Raw genomic sequence first — 20,406 nt, 5'->3', positions numbered from 1 at the left:
TTCTTAAGCTTTTAACTCTACTTTTGGATGAAGGGCAGATGGAGAGAAACACGATGGAAGATAAAGAAAGTGGTGGGATGTGTGGAACCATGTTCATTATAAGGATTACAGGATACAGTAACTCTTCTGACAGCACTGGAGACTTTACCAAAGACAATGAGTGGCTCAGGGTCATCTCATCCCAAGTTCAGGTGTGCTCTGAGAGTGAGAAGACTTCTGTGGAAACCTTAAAGGAGGCCCTGTCTCCTGGAGCTACAGATAAGACTGAGCTGAAAATGTGGCAGAGTCTGACCATGGGCAGGTCTTTGTAGAGCTTCAGAGGAGAATAGTTGTGTTAAATCTGGAAAGGAGGGACCACAAGACCTGGGTTAGGAGCATCCGAGTACAAAAACCCGAGAAGCGGGTATTGGGGGGATAAAGAGTGATGGAAGGAGGTTTGACTTGGGGTGGTGAACACAATACAATATACCGGTGATGCATTCTAAAATAGTACACCTGAAAGCTATATAATTTCATTAACCTACGTCACCCTGATAAATAAAAAATAACAACACTTGAGCAGTAAGATTTCTAGTAGCAACCAGGGAACCTTGATTTTTAAGGCATAGGGACCTATAGTGGTGGTTAATACATTAAAGTATTTCTAGAGGCAGAGAGATGGCTCATCCATCAACATGCTATTGAGTGTCTATGTAATTAGATAGAATCAAGAGCTTGTGGGTAGAGTCCGGACATCAGCCACCACAATAGAAAATAAGGTCCTTCCCCCACTTCCCAGATCGGACACAGTTCAGAAGTCTAGGAGGATCCTACAGTGCCTCTGCATGTACATGCAGTAAACTTTCTTCCGTTCTTTATTAAAGAGACCTAGAGCCATCATCAGAACAACTATGCACTGGCCTAGCTGGTTTGGCTCAGTGGGTCCAAGATTTGATTCCGGTCAAGGCACATGCCTGGGTTGTGGACTCAATCCTCAGTAGAAGGCAGCCAATCAATGATTCTCTCTCATCATTGAAGTTTCCATCTCTCTCTCCCTCTCTCTTCCTCTCTGAAATCAATAAAAAAGTATATTTAAAGAAACCAAAACAATAACCGTGCGCTGGTAAAGGGAGTTTCCAGACTTTCAAAAGATAGATATATATGAGGACTAACACCTGGAAAACCTAAATGCCACCCAGACTTTATGGTTAGAATGGGACTTGTATAGGATAAGTAATCAAATGGAGCTGTGACATAAATCGTTTTTATATCCTGTGATTATTTTCCTAGTTCTTTACTGTATAAATAGGACAAATATTCCTAGCACCTGGGAGAACTTCCACATGGGTTCTGGGGTCTATGAAGTTAGGCTCAAGTGGAAGGCCTTGAAGTGATCCCAACCCTGATCAAGATAGTACATCAAAGGCAACACACACCACGATACCGTGCTCCTGGGCGGTTGCCACCACCACAGCTGGAACATGCAGGAGTGCTGGTCCCTCCGTCACCTTCCTGGTCTCTGCAAAATCCAGCACAGTCAATCCAGGCCATGGCAGAGAAGCTAGTACAGACTAGCCCTCTAGTTAAGAACAATCAGGAGAGCTTGTCAAATAGTTTTAAAAATCTGCTTGAAAGAATCAGAGGACTAACATAGCAATGAAGACTTAAGAGTCTAAGTTCTTAGAAGGAAAGCGTAGAAGCAAGCCTGACAGTTGGCATAGCTTTTCGCCTTGAGGCATTTACAGATTGGAAAGCTGTGATCTGGAGGTTGAGAAGCTGAGAGAAAAGCTGTGGTTGGGAACGGTGGATACAGCAAGTTTTCAGGTAGTCTCATGGGTATAAAGCCGTGGCGGGCAAACTGAGGCTCGTGAGCCACATGTAGCTCTTTGGCCCCTTGAGTGTGGCTCTTCCTCAAAATACCACGGCCTGGGCGAGTCTGTTTTGAAGGAGTGGTATTAGAAGAAGTTTAAGTTTAAAAATTTTGGCTCTCAAAAGAAATTTCAATCGTTGTATTGTTGATATTTGGCTCTGCTGACTAATGAGTTTGCCGACCACTGGTATAGAGGAACAAAAATGGGACTTCGGGGATCCCAACTGGGAGGGGTTTCTGCTAAGCTTCCCATCTGGACTCCTGAAGAGTTATACTCTAAGTTAAGAACCAAAGTAGGCCAGTCTTTTAAAAGCAAACCCAGCTTTCCAGCAGCTGTATCTCAGACTAAATTAAGATTATCTGTTCTTACCCTAGTTGCACGCCGGAAGTAAAGCGTTTCTGGAGGAAGATAACATCATGCTGTATAAAACTATAAACTGTGTAATTCATTCTTGCATTCTTTCTGAGATGGTTTTTCTCCTTCCAGGAGTACAATTTATCAAAGTCCTTTTAGTGAGAGCTTATTGGTAATGTTTTTAACTTAGCTTTAAAAATGGGCAAAAGACATGAACAGACACCTCCCCAAAGAAGATATACGGATAGCAAATAAGCATATAAAATCTGCTCCACATCATATGTCATTATGGAACTGCAAATTAAAACAAGGAGAGATTGCTCACTACACACCTATTAGAATGGCCAAAATCCAAAACGCTGACAACACCAAGTGTTGGCAAGGAGGTAAAGCAACAGGAACTCTCATGCATTGCTGATGAGAATGCCAAATGATAGAGCCATTTTGGAAGACAGTTTGGTTTGTCAGTTTCTTAGAAAAATGAAACATACCCTTAACATTTCAACAATCAATAAGCCAATAACTTATATTCACACAAAAACCTGCACATGATGTTTTAGTGCCTTTATTTATTATTGTCAAAACATGGAAACAGCCATAATGTCATTTAGCACGTGAATGGACAAATAAATTGTGATATACATCCACAATAGAATATTATTCAGTGTTGAAAGAAATGAGCTATCAAGCCGTGAAAATGGAGGAATCTTCAATGCATATGAAGAAACCAACATGAAAAGGCTACATTCTGCATGATTCCAATGATATGATATTTGGAGAAGGCAAAACTATGAAAATAGCAAAAACATTAATAGTGTCCAGGCAGGAGGGCGGAGGAAGGAATAAATAGGTAAAACATAGACAGGTTTTAGGTCAGCAAAACTATTCTGTATGATACTATAACGGCAGAGACATGCCATTATATATTTTCCAAAACCCATGTTTTGGAAATGAACAACACTAAGAGTGAATGTACAACACTAGGAGTGAACCCTAATGTAAACTGTGGACCTTAGGTGATAATGACTTGTCAGTGTAGGTCCATGGATTATAACACATATACCATCTTAATGCAGAGTGTTAAGAGATCATGAGGGAGGCTATGTGTGTATCGGCAGGAGGTATCTGGGAAATCTCTCAGTTACTGCTCAGTTTTGTGTGAACCTAAAACTGCTCTAAAAATAAAGTCTATTTAAAAAAAATATATTTCATTGATTTTTATTTTTTTTATAGAGAGGAAGGAAGAGGGAAAGAGAGTTAGAAACATCAATGAGAGAGAAGCATGGATCAGATGCCTCCTGCACACCCCCTACTGGGGATCTGTCCACACCCAAGGTACATGCCCTTGACTGGAATCAAACCTGGGACCCTTTAGTCCACAGGTCAACACCTATCCACTGAGCCAAACTGGTCAGGGCTGAAGTCTATTTTTAAAAAAATGCTTTTAATTCATCTTTATTTATTTAAAAAATATATTTTTTATTGATTTTTTACAGAGAGGAAGAGAGAGGGATAGAGAGTTAGAAACATCGATGAGAGAGAATCATCGATCAGCTGCCTCTTGCACATTCCCTACTGGGGATGTGTCCGCAACCAAGGTACATGCCCTTGACCCGAATCGAACCTGGGACCCTTCAGTCCGCAGGCTGACGCTCTATCCATGAGCCAAACCGATTTCGGCTCATCTTTATTTTTAAAAGAAATGTTCACTCTTCACAGAATGCTAAGTTAGCCATTTCCCTGCCTCAGCCTTGAGATAACATTCTGCTGTCACCAGTCTTCTGTGTTTTGCTGTTGAGGCCTCAGCTGTCAGTCTTACTGCATTTCCTTTGTAGGCAATCTATCTTTTCTTTCTGACTGCTCTTAAGATCAATTTCTATGGCCCACAAGGGAGTGAAGCTGCTGGGTCTAGGGTTGGGCACTTCCCAGAGTGCCATGGGGCTTACCTGCCCTGCCTCAGAGGTCCTGGCCAAGGCTACTTTGTGTGACTATTCGTGCTACCCTATGTCAGAAAACCCTGGGCCTCCTGAACTGGTTTTCCACATCTGTGTCAGCACTTTTTCATTTAAAAAATATTTTTATTGATTTCAGAGAGGAAGGGAGAGGGAGAGAGAGATAGAAACAGCAACGAAGAGAGAGAATCATTGATTGCTGCCTCCTGCACACCCCCCACTGGGGATTAAGTCCGCAACCCGGGCATGTGTCCTGACCGGGAATCGAACAGTGACCTCCTGGTTCATAGGTCGGTGCTCAATCACTGAGCCCTGCTGGCCTGGAAGCATTTTGTTTTCAGAGGCACAACCTGCTCTTTCTAACTTCTGTGAGTTCCTGAAATAGAGGAGACATGTGACCTGTCTGCTCCTCATGCAGGTGGACACCTGTATCATCCCCAAGTGCCTGAGGAAATGCTTCCTTTTGATGTATATTATGGATGGAATTGTATTCTCCCCAAATTCATGTGCTGAAGCCCTAGCCCTCAGTACCTCATCATGTTGACTGTGTTTGGAAATAGGGCTTTTAAAGAGGTACGCGACCATGTGGTCTCTAGGGTGGGCCCTTATCCAATCTGACTGGTATCCTTATGAGAAAGGGAGATAAATCCACACAGAGAGATCCCAGGGATGCACACACACAGAGGGAAGAACCTGTGAGGACACAACGAGGAGGCAGCCATCTGTCAGCCACGGAGAAACGTGAAGAGGAAACCAGCCCTGCTAGAACCGTGAGAAAATAAAGCTCTGCTGTCAAAGCCACCCAGCCTGCGGGTTTGTCGTGGCAGATTACCAAGTGAATGCAGTGTTCGCTGAACTCCAACCCTGCTAGATTGTCAGCAAGGCAGAGCTGGACTGGGCGGGGGGAAGTTGTTCTCTGCAGGCCCTGCAGGAAGCTTTGTGGTTATACAATAGAGGTGAGGGCCGGGGTCTTCCCGCGTGAAAGTGGCCAAGTCGGACGGCTCCATCTCAGTGTTTGTTCAGATATCAGAGGCACCTGAGCCATTTCCGCCTGGTGCCTGCTTGCCAGGGCCTGGGCTGACCTTGTCTAGGAGCAAATCTTGCATGGTGGTGAGAGGAAGGAAGGGAATGGAGCCATATCCAGGCTCTGAGCGTTGGTTCCTCTGTTCCGAGGTAGCTAGTCCCATGGAATTTTTTGGCTTCTGTACTGGACTCTGGGAAAAATTGTTTGGAGGAAGATTGCTTCACAGGCACCTGCTCTGGTTGCCTGAGCATCGTAAGATGGAAACATCCTGGATTGCAGAGCCAGAATGTGGACAACTGCTCTGAAGGGTTGCCCAGGACCACACTACAGTAGACTCTGTGTGACTAAGAAACAAATTTTGGTTGTGTCCCCAAAGTTTGTTTCTTAGACACATCCCAGAATTCAAAGATGATCTGTTACTGCAGCATCGCCTGGACTATGCAGACTGATACATGTGCAGAGATGTATAGATGTACCTGGGAACACTGCAATATAAAAACAAGAACTCTGATAGAGAAATGTTCAAAGTAATGCAGGACATTGAGAAAGGAGCAACTAATACTGCTAGGCTAGGCAGGGAAGGAATCAAGAAGGAAGCATTTGAGCTGGACGGTGAGAGCTCAGGGAGAGGAATTACCATCTAGGAGATAATTCCATGTTCCCTATGTGGGGTAAGACTGATGTACTGAGTCAGTGTGGGCAAAGGCACACAGGGGTGGAAATTCTTGGGGTGTCCCGGGAAGAATCAGACCTAGCACTTCCTTTAAAATGTCTCCCCAATGAATGTTTTCTGCACAGAACATTTATCCATGGAACATATATACCTTTCAATACATTGCTTGTCTACCAGTATTTATATAGGGAAATGTTATATGTATGTCCCCAAACTTGATGCATTTTTAACAAATTGATGGGAGGGAATTCAGCAGAGAAAATTTGTAGGTTCACTCTAACTATAATTGGGGACATAGAAAAGTTCATGGAAGACAATTAGAAAGGCTCTGAAGGTCAACTAAGGGGGCCTGTAGCATGTTATCCAGACAAAGCAGCCATGTTAATGGGTTAATGATCAGAGAGTTCGGCTTTAAATATTTTACATCCTTATTTTATCACAATTTACAGAATAAATAAATAAATTACACGCACACCCCCACAAATTTTACAACCTAACATTTTAGCACCCACGCAGGCCCTCCCTCCGCACAAAGCCTGTTCTCACACAGTCTGTGCTCACTTCAAGAATAAGACAAAGGCCAGCAACAAATTGAACCAGAGTTGTTATTTTTGTTTTATTGGAACACAGCCTGACATGAAATAAATAGTAATTTTCCACATTCTTAGTGATTTCATAAATAATATTAAGTTAACAGACATTTTACAGAATGTCGCATTTAAATAAGATAAAAGAAAAAAAGTATACATCCATTTGGGCTGGGGCGAATACTTTCCTGATTCCTGTATCTGAAATATATCTAGAATATTTTGTTTTGTTTTGATGTTTCCTGCCTCCCCGGTGAGGTGGTGCAGCAGCAGTACGTCTGAAATGCTTGTTACTTTGCCTCGGAAGCTTAATTACACTGAAGAGGAAGGCCCTGCCCTGGGTTGGCCCTCATTCTCATGGCAATAAAACATCCTTTATCGCTGCCACAAGCCCGTTGAGTCTCAACTTTCCATTGTCCACTCAGTGTTTATCACGCCAAGAAATACTTGCAGGTAGTCTAGGAACTTTTTTACTCTCAACCGTTCCCCTTCACACTTTTTCTGTGAAAAAGAACAGACAAGAGGTATTGTAGAAACCTGTCAATTCCTGTAAAAATAGGCCCAGCCAAACAAATAGGCTTAAGTTTCTACTAAATGTTTTTCACTTACTTTTTCGCCATCTATGTAGTCTTTTATTGAAGACAAGTTTTGGAACAGTTTTTCCACGGCGTTCCCTTCTGCAGTTTGATTCCTCAGTGTGTCTATCCCCTGAAAGACTTCTTCAATACACAGTTGGTACTAAATGAAGAAGATTTAAAAAAATATAAGTAAGCAAATCAAGATCTAAAACACTGGTCCAAAAAAGCTAGACTTTGTTTTGTGGTGTTTACATGAGTTTCCTTTTCCAAAGAGTTTTTCACTTGTTGGTTTTCTAGGTGGAACCTACCCATATTGGAATATAATTTCTAAAAGTAGGTGAGATTTACTTAACTAACGAGGAGTTTTACAGATGATATAAAGTACTTAACCAAAAATGCAATGTTTAGGAAGGATAATGATTGACCTCATATCAGAGTTTCCTTTCATATTTCTAGCTGGTTATTTTGTTCTACTCAGACTAATGAAATAATATATTTTACATTTTAGTATGACCATGACATACTCCAAATGCATGCAATTCTGTTACATGTCATGATCACTTTAAAATGTGGAAATGACTGTTAATATAGAGCATTCATTGTATGTGTACCGACGAAGATTCTAAAAGTATTACCCTAAGTTGCTAGTACTTTCAAAAAGACATTAAAGTGAGGAAAGCAGTAGATAGTCAGAGTTGAATGGAGATGAGGAGGCACCTCTTACCTGACAACTTCCCCAAAGGGCCTTGTTTAATGGATTCTACTTGTTATAAAGTCATTCCTAATATCTATGAGTACACACATTCACATCACACGCATAAAAACAAAACATAGAATATAAGCAGTTCCAATGATAACTATTGTTTTATAGCCTAAAATATGCAATTCACTTATTCATGCTATCTTAATTTAACTTACATTTTTATGTCCTGGAGTAGGAATCATCAGGTTCTGAAAGGGAAAGGAAATATATTCATTTGTAAAGCACTCTAGCATTCATCTCGTAATAAAATGATTGTGAAATGGTTACCCATCACCTATTGCTAACACTCATAATTTCATGGACAGATCTTTAAACATTAACCGCACGGAGAACTATCGATGCCTTCTAAAGGCTATGGGACTCAAAAAGAAAATTACCCCTTCGCCGATCAGCAGAGTCCGATGAGTGGAGAGCAGCGTCAAGGTCTCTGCCACCAGCCTCTTCAAGGGGCTTTCTAAGGCAATGGCACCGGTGTTGGCAGCTCCAAGAGCCAGAAAAGTCAAAAACAAAAGCCTTCTCATGGCTCTGAAATGCTCAGCTATTGCCTTTGGCGAAGAAAGTGAATTGTGTAAGATTGTATCCCCAACCAATTTATTCTCTCTCTTTGAGGAAATGAATAATTTCCAACAATCAGATAGAGACTTTCTAATAATGGCATTCTGTGAAACTAAATGTTTCCAATGCCTTGTGTCTTAAAAAAAACAAGTTTACTTTTATCTTTTAATAATAAAAATCCCTGTTTTTTCCCCTTCAACTCCATTTTCTAATACAAAAGGAAATCTCTGGGTTGATACATCACTGCCCCACATTTGCATTTCTTAAACACAGATGATTGAATTTCCTCTTAAAAGATATTCATAAAGAAAAAAAAAAGAGAAGTATGGCGTAAGCCAGAAAAATAGAATTTTAGGCTAAAAAACACAAATATTGGGAACTTTCTTTTCCCCTGAGGTCTTCTGAATTCTATCACAGTTGTTGCTAGATTGACTTGCCTTACACGAAATTGAAAATACTGGTGGGACGATGGTGATTAGGGCAGAGATCATCAAAACGGAGCTGGCTCAAGTTGTGTTCACTGGGGTGCTGGTGAGGACCCTTTGTGCTGCCAGTGACCAAAACCCAAACCCAAACTGGTTGAAGCCATACAGGGAATTTATTAGCTCGTATTACCAAATGGTCCAGTGTGGAGGCACCTTTATGTTTTGCTCGCCTCAGTGGCTCTTCTTGATTCCCTTCTCAGACAGCTCTCCCACTGTGGTCCCAAGACGGTGTCAGAGCTCCTGGATCCAGGTGAGTCCCGTTCTTGAGAAGTATATTGTGCTTTTCTGATTGGTCAATCAGAAGTCCTAGCACTCAGCCCCCTTATGACAAAGGAGCACATACATGTCTCTCTCTGGAATTGGAGGTGGGCTTCCTCCCACCTAAATGTTTTGTGGGGTGAAATGGTTGTGAAATGGTTACCCATCATCTATTGCTAACACTCATATAAGTGTTAAGAAATTGGGGGTCGTGGGTATGTAGTCAGAGGGCTATGGATGCTGTGAAGTTGACCAGTAAAGTACCCATCACAACGACATTATAAACGGGCATGGCCTCTCCTTCATGTCCAACAGGGTGGGGATGTCCTTTCGCACCCTGGGTGGGCCAGGTCTGATCAGAGGACTCTCAGGCTTAGACCTGTAATCCCAGAAGGGAGCTAATGAGGCCTAACTACTCAACCACACACTTCCTGCTCCCAGGCCTGAGCACACATAGTGGAGCTGTAAACCTTCCATGGAGGTTTTCAGTCAGGGTTCCAGAGTGGGCCTGGGTTGGTGCCTGGAAGCCTGACTTTAGAAGGATCTTGAGCATCTAGGGCAGATGGTACCAAACACAAACGGCTACGTAGAACCCTTTCCCAAAGCTGGATAGAGTTCTGTGGGAGAAACAGAGGCAGCTATGGGGAAGACATGCCTTTTACATGCATATAACTAGAGCTCTGCCCAGGTAGGTTAAAAGTGGTGTCAGACGCCGAAACAGGTTTGGCTCAATGGATAGAACTTCGGCGTGCAGACTGAAAAGGTCCTGGGTTCGATTCCGGTCAAGGGCATGTACCTTGGTTGCGGGCACATCCCCAGTAGAGGGTGTGCAAGAGGCAGATGATAGATGTCTCTCTCTCATCGATGTTTCTAACTCTCTATTCTTCTCCCTTCCTCTCTGTAAAAAATCAATAAAATATATTTAAAAAAATAAAAAATAAAAGTGGTATCAGACATCAGGGGCACCTTTCTGTAGCATGTCTGGTTTTGTTTGTGCTGAAGTTTGGGACTCTTGGTTAGATACAGGTGATTTGAACACTTGGAAGGCCTGTAAACTGCAGCAGGTATGACCTGTCTACAGGTGGCAGGTGCTACACAGCCCCAGCTGATTGTTGCCACGTGACACCCATGGCCTTATGTTGCCAGATCATCAACTTTTTCTTTTCTTTAATATATTTTATTGATTTTTCACAGAGAGGAAGAGAGAGGGATAGAGAGTTAGAAACATTGATGAGAGAGAATCATTGATCAGCTGCCTTCTGCACACCCCCTACTGGGGATGTGCCCGCAACCAAGGTACATGCCCTTGACTGAAATCGAACCCAGGACCTTTCAGTCCGCAGGCCGACGCTCTATCCACTGAGCCAAACCGGTCCCGGCTGATCATCAACTTTTTCAAACAAAGCCAGAAATCTTTATCATACGTATAATCTCCTGATTTTTAAATGTTGGCAAGTCATATTTTCAAAAACCATTAAGTGCGCCATTTTGCAGCCTCTGATTTACAGTATAGTTGTGGATCCCTAATGGAGGGCTAGTTGTTGTTGTTATTTTGTTAATCCTCATCCAAGAATATTTTCCATTGATTTTTAAAAATATATTTTTATTGATTTCAGAGATTAAATGAGAGGGAGAGAGAGAAACATTAATGATGAGAGAGAATCATTGACCCGCTGCTTCCTGCACGCTCACACCATGGATTAAGCCTGCAACCCGGGCATGTGTCCTGACCAGGAATTGAACCCTGACCTCCTGATTCATAGGTCGATGCTCAACCACTGAGCCATGCCAGTAGGGCTCCACTGATTTTTATAGAGGTGGCAGGGATGGGGAGAGTCAATCAGGACATGAACAAAAGGCAACCCATCAATGTTTCTCCCTCACATCAATGTTTCTCTCTCTCTCTCTCTCTCTCTCTCTCTCTCATCAATAATCATGTCTTTGGGTGAAGATTAAAAAAAATAACATTGCACATTGAAAAAATAATAATTTTTTAAATTATTATTATGAAAGAGACTTTGTATCCCATAAATGTCATAGACTTGGGACCTTTGCCTTCACCACTAGACTGTGAGCTCCTTAAGAATAAGGATTTTATTTGATTGATCTCTTCATTCCCAAGGGCCAGCCTATTGTAGGCACTCAATTAATGCTTGTTGAATAAATAACTGAATGAATAAGCAGGTACTTGGTTGTATTTGTTGAACAAATTAATATGAATACTGTAGAAATTCAAGGAGTCGAGGGTCTCCTAATGAAAAGATAGAGCAAAACTTTAAGGTTAAGCTAGAGACCAAGCCAATATGAACTACCATGGCATTTTTAAAAATCCACATTATTTGAGAACAGAAAGAAATTAACAACCAGTATGCAGAATTAAGAATTATAAGTAATTACATCATTTAGAAAAAAAGATGTTGAAAAGGTATGAGTAACATTCATCCTTTTGCCCTAAAACCTTCCAAATTGGCAACTCATTTTTAAAAATTGATACCTGTGGTTTTTACTAACTGTGTAGTCACTTAAGGTCAAGTGACTTTTCTATGAACTGATTTTAATCAATCTACTGGGCATGATGCCACAAAATTTTCTTGGTGACTAAATGTAAAATGATAGTATCTCTTTCTTCTTTTTATCTTAATCTAACCCCCATCTTTTCATTCCTCAAGCATATGTTTAAAATAAATTTTTATTGAGTAAATAACACTATAGGAAAATAACAGAACTTCTTCCTTTTGGCCTCGCAACTATCAGTGGTTTTTTTTATTTTTTTAAATTTTTTTATTACTTCTTCCAATCTTTACTAACACATAGATAGCTTTACAGAGTTGTAAACCAATGAATATATGCAATCTTTTTGCTTAATTATCTTTTTGCTTAATTCTTCATGTACCTATTTGTTTATTCTCAAGGTTACCTGGTATTAGATTAGAGTGATGTATCATAATTTACTTCACCATTTGGGTTGTTTCCAGCATTCCATAACTTTATCATTTTTAAAATACTGTATAATTTCTAAATATTTCTTTATGCTAAGGAACGTGTGCAATAATTTAGCTCTTGTTACATTTTACCAGATCACCCCTCTGAAAATATTCAATGCACAAAAAATAAATCTCTTATATTTTAACTGTGTTTCGCAACTTATAAAGTACTTTCCAGCTCTCGGCCTTAGCGCCCTCTTCTAAGAAACCGCTGCGCCATGAGAGCCAAGTGGAGGAAGAAGCGAAAGCGCAGGCTGAAGCGCAAAAGAAGAAAGATGAGGCAGAGGTCCAAGCAAATCGCAAGCTGTGCACCGGGGAAGCCAGAGGCGGGGGGCCGGTCCAAGCTGTCGGGCTGCCTGCCTGCTGACTCTAGAACGTCTCCGTGGGACCTGGAACATGCATACGGGCCATCTGAATGTGCAGCCGCCTTTTGAGAGACCCATCCTGCTCTTTCAAAAACAGTCTCTTTTGGATCTTTGCCCTGGACCCGTGACATTCTGGACTAGTTCTGTTCTCAGTTGTGGCTGAATGTAACGTGCACAATAAATCATCTCCTGTCTTAGCTGAAAATAAAATAAAATAAAATAAAATAAAGTAAAAATAAAATAAAATACTTTTTAAAAAGTTCATTGTAGTCAAAACTGGTTTGGCTCAGTGAATAGAGCATCGGCCTGCGGACTGAATGGTCCCAGGTTCGATTCTGGTCAAGGGCGTGTACCTTGGTTGCGGGCACATCCCCAGTGGGGGGTGTGCAGGAGGAAGCTGATCGATGATTCTCTCTCATCGATGTTTCTAACTCTCTATCCCTCTCTCTTCCTCTCTGTAAAAATTCAATAAAATATATATTTTTTAAAAGTTCATTGTATCATTTCTAAAATATCTCCTTATGTTAGGGAAATTGTGTGATAATTTTTTTTTAGCTTTTATTACATTTTATAAGATCACCCCTCTGAAAATATTCAATGCACAAAAAATAAATCTCTTATATTTTTATAGTGTTTCACAACATATAAAGCACGTTCAAAAAATAACTTTGTTTAATCCTGATATCAGCACTGTGGGATAGATTTATTTCCCTGGAGCCTCTTTAGTGTTTAATGATTTTGCTAATGGAATGAGTGAAATGAACCTAAAAGGAAGGTATGGTGCCAGAAGTGGTGATAATCAGAGATTGACAAATATGTTGGTAAACCTAAATAAATAATGCTGGTTAAGAACAATTTATTTATGGGGTTTCAAGACAATGAGGAACAGACACTAAACAATGATCATGTAGGAGATAGAGTGATCAGAAATGGTGCATTTTATGATCTTGTATTGTTTGGGAGAATGCTAAAGATACTAACTTTGGACTTCAAAATAGGCATGTAAATTTTTAAGAGTGACCACTAAAATAACAGATATTGAATGTGTAAGTCCCAAACCAATGGACTAAAACATGGGAATAAAGGAAGCTTAATCAATCCAGAAACTAGGAAAGGAGAAAAAGAAGTAAAGAAAAAGCACAGAAAAAGATATGAGAAATATATCCAAATTTATCAGGAACAACAGTAATTGAAAAATAGATTAAACTCACCTATTGAAAGGAAGATACTATAAAATTATATTAAAAATAATTTCAGCTATTTTCAACAGATACACTTCATGAAAAATGACATTAAAAGGTTGAAAATCACCCTAACCGGTTTGGCTCAGTGGATAGAGCATAGGCCTCCGGACTGAAGGGTCCCAGGTTCAATTCTGGTTTAGGGCACATCCCCAGTAGGGGGTGTGCAGGAGGCAGTTGATGGATGTTTCTCTCTCATGGATGTTTCTCTCTATCCCTGTCCCTTCCTCTCTATAAAAAGTTAATAAAATATATTTTATTTATTTATTTATTTATTTATTTTTTTTGATGTAGTCTAATTTTTTTTAATAAGTTTTTATTTTTCATATTATTACAAATGTTCCTTCCCCCCCCCCCCCACCATTGCTCTCCTCCACCAGGTTCCCACCCCACCCTCTGCCCTTTCCCCTCTCCCCATTGTCCTCATCCATAGGTGCACAGTTTATGTTCAGTCTTTTCCCACGCCCCCCTCTCCCCTTTTCCCCAAGAATCGTCAGTTCACTCCCCTTCCATACCTCTGATTCTATTATATTCAACAGTTAATATTGTTCATCAGATTTTTTTAATTTCCTTGGTTTTTAGATTCACTTGTTGATAATTACGTATTTGTTGTTCATAATTTTTATCTTTGTTTACTTTCTCTTCTGAAAGAACCCCCTTCAGCAATTCATATAATTCTGGTTTGGTGGTGATGAACTCCTTTAGCTTTTTTTTATTAGTGAAGCTCTTTATCTGGCCTTCGATTCTGAGTGATAGCTTTGCTGGGTAGCTTATTTTTGGCTGTAGGTTCTTGCTATTCATCACCTTGAATATTTCTTGCCATTCCCTTCTGGCCTGCATGGTTTCTGTTGAGAAGTCAGCTGACAATCGTATAGGTGCTCCTTTATAAGTTACTACCTTCTTTGCTCTTGCTTCTTTTAATATTCTCTCTTTATCTTTTGCTCTTGGAATTTTAATAATGATGTGTCTCGGTGTGGTCCTCTTTGGATTCCTTTTGTTTGGAGTTCTGTGCGCTTCCTGGACTTGTAAGTCAAATTCTTTCACCAGGTGGGGGAAGTTTTCTGTCACTATTTCTTTCAGTATGTTTTCGATATCTTGCTCTCTCTCATCTTCTGGAACCCCCATAATTCTGATGTTGGTTCGCTTGAAGTTGTCCCAGAGGTTTCTTACATTATCTTCAATTTTCTGGATTCTCTTGCCTTCTAGCTTCTGTGGAGGAGTGTCTTCTGGCTCTTTATGTTCCAAATCTTTGACTTGATTCTTGCGATCTTCCCTTCTGTTTTTAGGACTCTGTAGAATATTTTTTATTTCAGACAATGTATTCTTTATTTCTTGTTGATCCCTTATCATTTCTTGTTGACTCCTTATTAATTCTAGTTGATCTCTTTTCATATCCTCATAGGCCTTATCCATCTTTTCTAGGAAATTCTTGAAAAACCTTATAAGCGTAGATTTGAACTCTATATCCAGACGCTTTTTGTCCTCCATTTCTTTCGTTTGTGATCTATTTTGTTGTCGCATTTCGCAGTTACAGATGGGACGGGGTTTCAGGGTGGAGCCTGCAGCTTTGGCTTCCGTCAGCCCCGCCCTATGCGGGTCCTTCAGTGCTCGCTGCCGGCGCCTCTGAGAGAAAGGTGCCCTCGATTTTCGCCTGCTGCCAAACAGTCTATGCTCTCCCACAATGAGCCCGGTATTGGGGTTTAGTTCAGTTGGAAGTGGAGTTGGAGGTGGCGTTCACAGCAGTCTGGAGCCCCAGTCTCCTTCCCGTCAGGGCAATCCCGCGGCACAGCCGGCCGTCCCTTCTCTGGGCGCTGTGTGCGCGCCTCCGGGACCTCCTTTCGCCGCTACCCCGGGGTTCCGACTTACAGCCCAGCTCCCTATGGCTGAGCCTGGGTCCCCGGGGTCTGGCCCAGAACTGGGGTTCAGAGCAGTCAGGGGCCCAGCACAGTCGGAGTTTTATCTCCTTTCCGCTAGGGAACGCCCGCCAGGCACTCGGCCTCCCTCCTCTCCGGCTCCGTCCTCTCCGCGCGCGCCGCGTGTCTCCGTACCTTGGGCTTTTACAGCTCCTCCGTGCTTCCTTCTGGTTTTCTCCTTGCTTCTTGTTGTAGGATTTCCAGTCAGTCGACTTTCCTGTAGTTCTGGGTAATGTCCATTTTATATTTTAGTTGTATTTTATTAAAATTGTTGTGTGCGGCTGCGGCTAGTTGCCTACCCGAGCAGCCATCTTGGATTCTCCCCAATAAAATATATTTTAAAAAAATAAAAGGTTGAGCCGAAACCGGTTTGGCTCAATGGATAGAGCATCGGCTTGGGGACTGAAGGGTCCCGGGTTCGATTCCGGTCAAGGGCATGCACCTTGGTTGCGGGCATATCCCCAGTAGGGGGTGTGCAAGAGGCAGCTGATCGATGACTCTCTCTCATTGATGTTTCTAACTCTCTATCTCTCTCCCTTCCTTTCTGTACAAAATCAATAAAATATATTAAAAACAATAATAACTTAAAAAAAATGAAAGGTTGAAAATCATGCCAGGCCAGTGTTGCTCAGTGGTTGAGCATCAACCTATGAACTAGGAGGGGCAAATAGCCAGGTTTCAGGCTCAATCCCCTATGTGGGGCATGTAGGAGGCAGCTGATCAGCGATTCTCTCTCATCATTGATGTTTCTATCTTTCTCTCCGTCTTCCTTCCTCTCTGAAATCAATAAAAAATATTTTTTAAAAGGTTGAAAGTCAAGAGATAAAAAAATAGACTGATAAAATACTAGTAAAAATAAAGCTGATGTACCAACGCTAGAAAAATAATTTATATGAGAAAGTACTATAAGGATCAAAAGATTCGCTAGTCAGTATAAGATAATATCTCATGGTAGTTTAATTTCCATTTCATTGAATATGATGTAAGTGAAACCAAACATTTTTCAATAGTAGTTTACTGAGAACTGGGAACTTAATTGATTTGCCTTTTTAGTTATTTTTATTTTAAGGATTAATCATTTTTATTGCAAATCTTTCCCACCTTCCTCTTAGAGTTACCTTAGTTTTAGAGTTCCTATTGTTACAAAGTTGAAAATTTTTGTGATGGAATTTACCTTCTCATATCCATTTTTTCCCCCTTTAACTCATAACTTTTTTTCTGAAGTATTTTAAATAACAGAAAGTATGACACGCTCATTAACACTTCCATATGTACCTCAAAAATGATCATATACTTAGCAGAATATTATCACGACTAATATAATGAAATTAATCATTCTTTTTAGCATTTAATTTGCAATATACATTCAGAAAAAGTTTCCCCATGTGTCCTCCAAATTCCCTTCATATCTCTATGTCCAGATCAGGATCAACTCCAGGACCATGTGCTGAATATGGGTAACATGCAACTCAAGTCTTTCCATTTGCAACGGTCCTTTAAAAAAAAAAAAAAAAAAAAAAGCCTTTTAAAAGCTCCTTGTTTTAATGACAAAGAGAACCAGAGCTAGTGTTTTGCAGAATATCCAGATTTACCTTTTACATCCTTATGTGTTATTAGCTTACTCCCTAATTCATATGAACTAGAAGTTAAATTTAAAGGTGTGATTAAAGTTTAACCTTTAAAAAAAACCTGCATACGATGTGATGTTGGATACTTCATGTTAAGATTTCAGGAGGAGACAATGTCTGGTTGTCCCAGTCATGGCTAATTTCATCCTTTTTTAGAAAGAAAGGCAAAGAGAGAGAAATACTTGGAGTATAAAATTCTACTTTAAAAGTGAGGGTAATTACATTTCTGGATTTTTCTTTTATTGTTTTCAGAAATATCTAGCTCTTCGTCAAACTAAAACTTAAGAGTGGTAAGTAAAATATAGATTTGTTTTTTGCTTCTTACTGGCATCCAAGTATTTATCTTCAAGGATGGAGAGGACCCTAACCGGTTTGGCTCAGTGGATAGAGCAGGGGTCTGCAACCTTTAAGACATAAAGAGCCACTTGGACCCGTTTCCGAAGGAAAAAAAACCTGGGAGCCGCAAAACCATTGCGACATTTAAAACAAATATAACACTGCATATATTGTTCCTTACCTTAATGCTATATACCGGATCGTGCAGTTAGCTGTCAATCTGAAGAAAAAAAGGACTTTTTCACTTAACAATGTAAAATATATTTTTGCAAATTAATAGCTAATTAAAATATTTAATTTACCTGGTTAATGGGATTTTTGCTCCTGAACCTCAGTGCACAGTGTCAGCACATCAGGGCTGTAAGACGTTACCTTCATTTTCACACAGGCTTGCAAGTTGTCGGAGCCGCAGTAAAGCTTCAAAAGAGCCGCATGCGGCTCTGGAGGTTGCCTACACCTGGGATAGAGTGTCAGCCTGCAGACTCAAGGGTCCCAGGTTTGATTCCGGTCAAGGGCATGTATCTAGTTTGCAGGCACATCCCCAGTAGGGAGTGTGCAAGAAGCAGTTGATCAATGTTTCTAACTCTCTATCCTTCTCTCTTCCTCTCTGTAAAAAAAAAAAAAATCAATAAAATATTTTTTTAAAAGTTAAAAAAAAAAAAAAAAAAAAGGATAGGGAGGGCCATATAAGGCCCTCAAAATTATTTGGTCTGGCCCTGCTAAGGCATTAGGGGTAAGTTAATTAAATGTTTGACCAAATATAGCAGGCTAATTCATAATTTTGTAATTTTGTATGGCCCTCAAATAATGTTATAAACATCCAAATGGCCATTGGCAGAAAAGAAGGTTCCCACCCCTGAAAATTGGTGGGGAGCTGGCGGGAGGAAGAAAAGTGGTTTTGGTGGTTACACATCTGTTTACATTTGTCAAAACTCATGGAACCATATGCTGGAAAGAGTGAATTTTACTGTATGCAAGTTATGCTTCAGTAAACCTGATTTTTTAAAAACGAGCTTTCATTAATACCAGGCAAGAGATTAAACCAGACTTCCTAGTTCTTCACTGTTTATCGGTACATGTTTGGAGTCCTACCATAAAATCTCCTTTCAATCAACCCCAGAACATAGGTATGTAAATAATGAACTCAACAGTGAGGTCCACTTTGAATAGTTTTCTATAGAAACTTTAAGAAAGCTCCAATGAGACAAACAGAGGTGCTAAACATTCATTACTTTAGCGTCTCTTAGTAATTTTTAGGTAGTGAGTAAAAAGAAAAAATTAAAAAGTAAAAACTTTTTTTAAAATAAAAAAAGGCTTTAATCTAGTGTCATTGTTTTATCACATTTGATAAGGCATTATTATATACATAAGGCATACATAATTTCAATGTTTTGTTCCGTTGGTAATTTAAAAAATGTACTGTAATAACTGACACTTTCATGTTTTAGCACTTGGTGCTTCAAGACACTATTTACTGGCCTTCCCCACCTGCACCTTTGATGTATTTTTTAGTTTATGTATTAAGTTCTATAAGCGATTGTCTTGGGAGTAGGTGATTGGAGGGTATTTCCTATGTTTTTCTATCTCAGTAGTCCAAAGTTTTTATTTTTATTTTAATGTCTTCCATTATTGTTTTTGCAATTTTGTCTATACATCCTTGCATATCATATTCCTCTCTTAAGTTGGTTTCCAAAAAACAATATTCTCATTTTTAAATTTGATTTTTAGAAAGAAAGACAAAGAGAGAGAAATATCAACTTGTTCAACTTATTTATGCATTCATTGGTTGTTTCTTATATGTACCCTGACCAGCAACCTTAGCATATAGGGACAATATTCTAACCAACTGAGCTACCAGACCAGGGTCACAATTTTCTTATTTTTTGAGAAAGGTAATTTCTGTCTCCCTTATTTTAATTTAAACTTTTTGAAATATAAAAGTTGTACATACTTCATGTATACAATGTGATGACTCTGGGGGTAAGCCTACTCCGTCAACACCACTAGCATACCTCTCACCTTCAAGTTTCCTCCCACCTTCTCTATTTTTTTGTAAGAACATTTAAGATCTACCCTGTTAGTAAAATTGCCATTATACAATCTAGTATTAACTGTAAGCACTACGGTATATAGATCTCTTATTATTCATCTTGCATAACTGAAACTTCTTTTGAAAGGTGTCAATTCCTATCTTGCGTCAATACTTACGAGTGGATTTCCTTCACATCATATGCCGGATCATTTTACTTTTAGTCTTAAACACCTTTCTACACCCTTAAAAATTACCGAGGACCCCAAAGAGCTTCAAGATTTTATTTTTATTAAAATATAGTTGGTATACAGTATTATACTGGTTTGAGGTGTCCAACATAGTGATTCGCCATTTATATACCCTATGATCACTAGTGAGTTACTATGGCGACGGGGTCCCCCACACGCCAGATGAATCACTGGAAAACACTACATTAGTGAGCGAATGAGAGTAGAAAAGGTAAATAACATCTACTTTTATTGAAATAGTGGTGTTTTGTGTGTGTGTGTGTGTGTGTGTGTGTGTGTGTGAGAATTGATGAATTATTGATCGCCTGCCTCCTCCACGGCCTCCAGTGTAGATCAACCCCCGCATGTGCTCTCGACAGGAATCGCACTGATGCCCTACCTACTGAGCCAAACCGGCGAGGGATAGAAAAACAGTTTTCACGTCTCCTCCATTCCAGGGACCACACTTTGAGAACCGTGATCCGTTGCAAGTTTTCGTCTCCCTTTAGAGTTAGTGCCTCTCCATTCGGCCCGGACCGCCAGCGGGGATCCGGAAGCCGGAACTGCCGCCGCCGGAAACACGCAGCACCCACACCTCCAG

General features: G+C 40.3%; 3 protein-coding genes across 5 annotated transcripts in view; 2 read left to right on the top strand and 1 right to left on the bottom strand.

Annotated features, from left to right (window-relative positions):
* LOC311623967 (uncharacterized protein) overlaps positions 1 to 12,625 on the top strand; it is a 121,393-nt gene extending 108,768 nt beyond the window's left edge. Inside the window, exons 4-5 of the mRNA XM_084886681.1 lie at positions 9,022 to 9,071; positions 12,232 to 12,625. Coding sequence (XP_084742807.1) covers positions 9,022 to 9,071; positions 12,232 to 12,430 — 249 coding nt within the window. The 3' untranslated portion in view covers positions 12,431 to 12,625. The remainder of the gene's footprint in view (positions 1 to 9,021; positions 9,072 to 12,231) is intronic.
* RAD50 (RAD50 double strand break repair protein) overlaps positions 1 to 20,406 on the top strand; it is a 103,355-nt gene that overhangs the window by 19,484 nt on the left and 63,465 nt on the right. The window lies entirely within an intron of this gene.
* On the bottom strand, positions 6,155 to 20,332 carry IL5 (interleukin 5). 3 transcript variants are annotated; one of them, XM_084886757.1, is made up of 7 exons: positions 20,206 to 20,332; positions 17,849 to 18,153; positions 17,728 to 17,766; positions 8,159 to 9,142; positions 7,937 to 7,969; positions 7,050 to 7,178; positions 6,155 to 6,941 (listed from the first exon to the last, which is right to left on the bottom strand). In XM_084886757.1, exons 4-7 carry the CDS (start codon positions 8,300 to 8,302, stop codon positions 6,843 to 6,845), a joined length of 405 nt encoding a protein of 134 aa, XP_084742883.1. In that variant the 5' UTR covers positions 8,303 to 9,142; positions 17,728 to 17,766; positions 17,849 to 18,153; positions 20,206 to 20,332; the 3' UTR covers positions 6,155 to 6,842. The 3 variants fall into 3 exon arrangements, with proteins under 3 accessions (XP_084742883.1, XP_084742885.1, XP_084742884.1); XM_084886759.1 differs by lacking the exons at positions 17,728 to 17,766; positions 17,849 to 18,153 and having other exon boundaries at positions 8,159 to 8,326; positions 20,210 to 20,295; XM_084886758.1 differs by lacking the exons at positions 17,728 to 17,766; positions 17,849 to 18,153 and having other exon boundaries at positions 8,159 to 9,083; positions 20,206 to 20,250.

Source organism: Pipistrellus hanaki, assembly GCF_964339955.1.
Source record: "Pipistrellus hanaki genome assembly, chromosome: 5".
In the NCBI taxonomy this organism is placed as follows: domain Eukaryota; kingdom Metazoa; phylum Chordata; class Mammalia; order Chiroptera; family Vespertilionidae; genus Pipistrellus; species Pipistrellus hanaki.
This window is presented reverse-complemented; position numbering and strand designations above follow the sequence as displayed.

Coding starts and splice junctions, on each gene's coding strand:
- IL5 (XM_084886757.1), bottom strand. CDS start 8,302: ATGAGAAGGCTTTTGTTTTTGACTTTTCTGGCTCTTGGAGCTGCCAAC. Junction 7,970..8,158: donor CTCTGCTGATCGGCGAAGGG/GTAATTTTCTTT, acceptor TTTCCCTTTCAG/AACCTGATGATTCCTACTCC. Junction 7,179..7,936: donor CTACTCCAGGACATAAAAAT/GTAAGTTAAATT, acceptor TTCTTCATTTAG/TACCAACTGTGTATTGAAGA.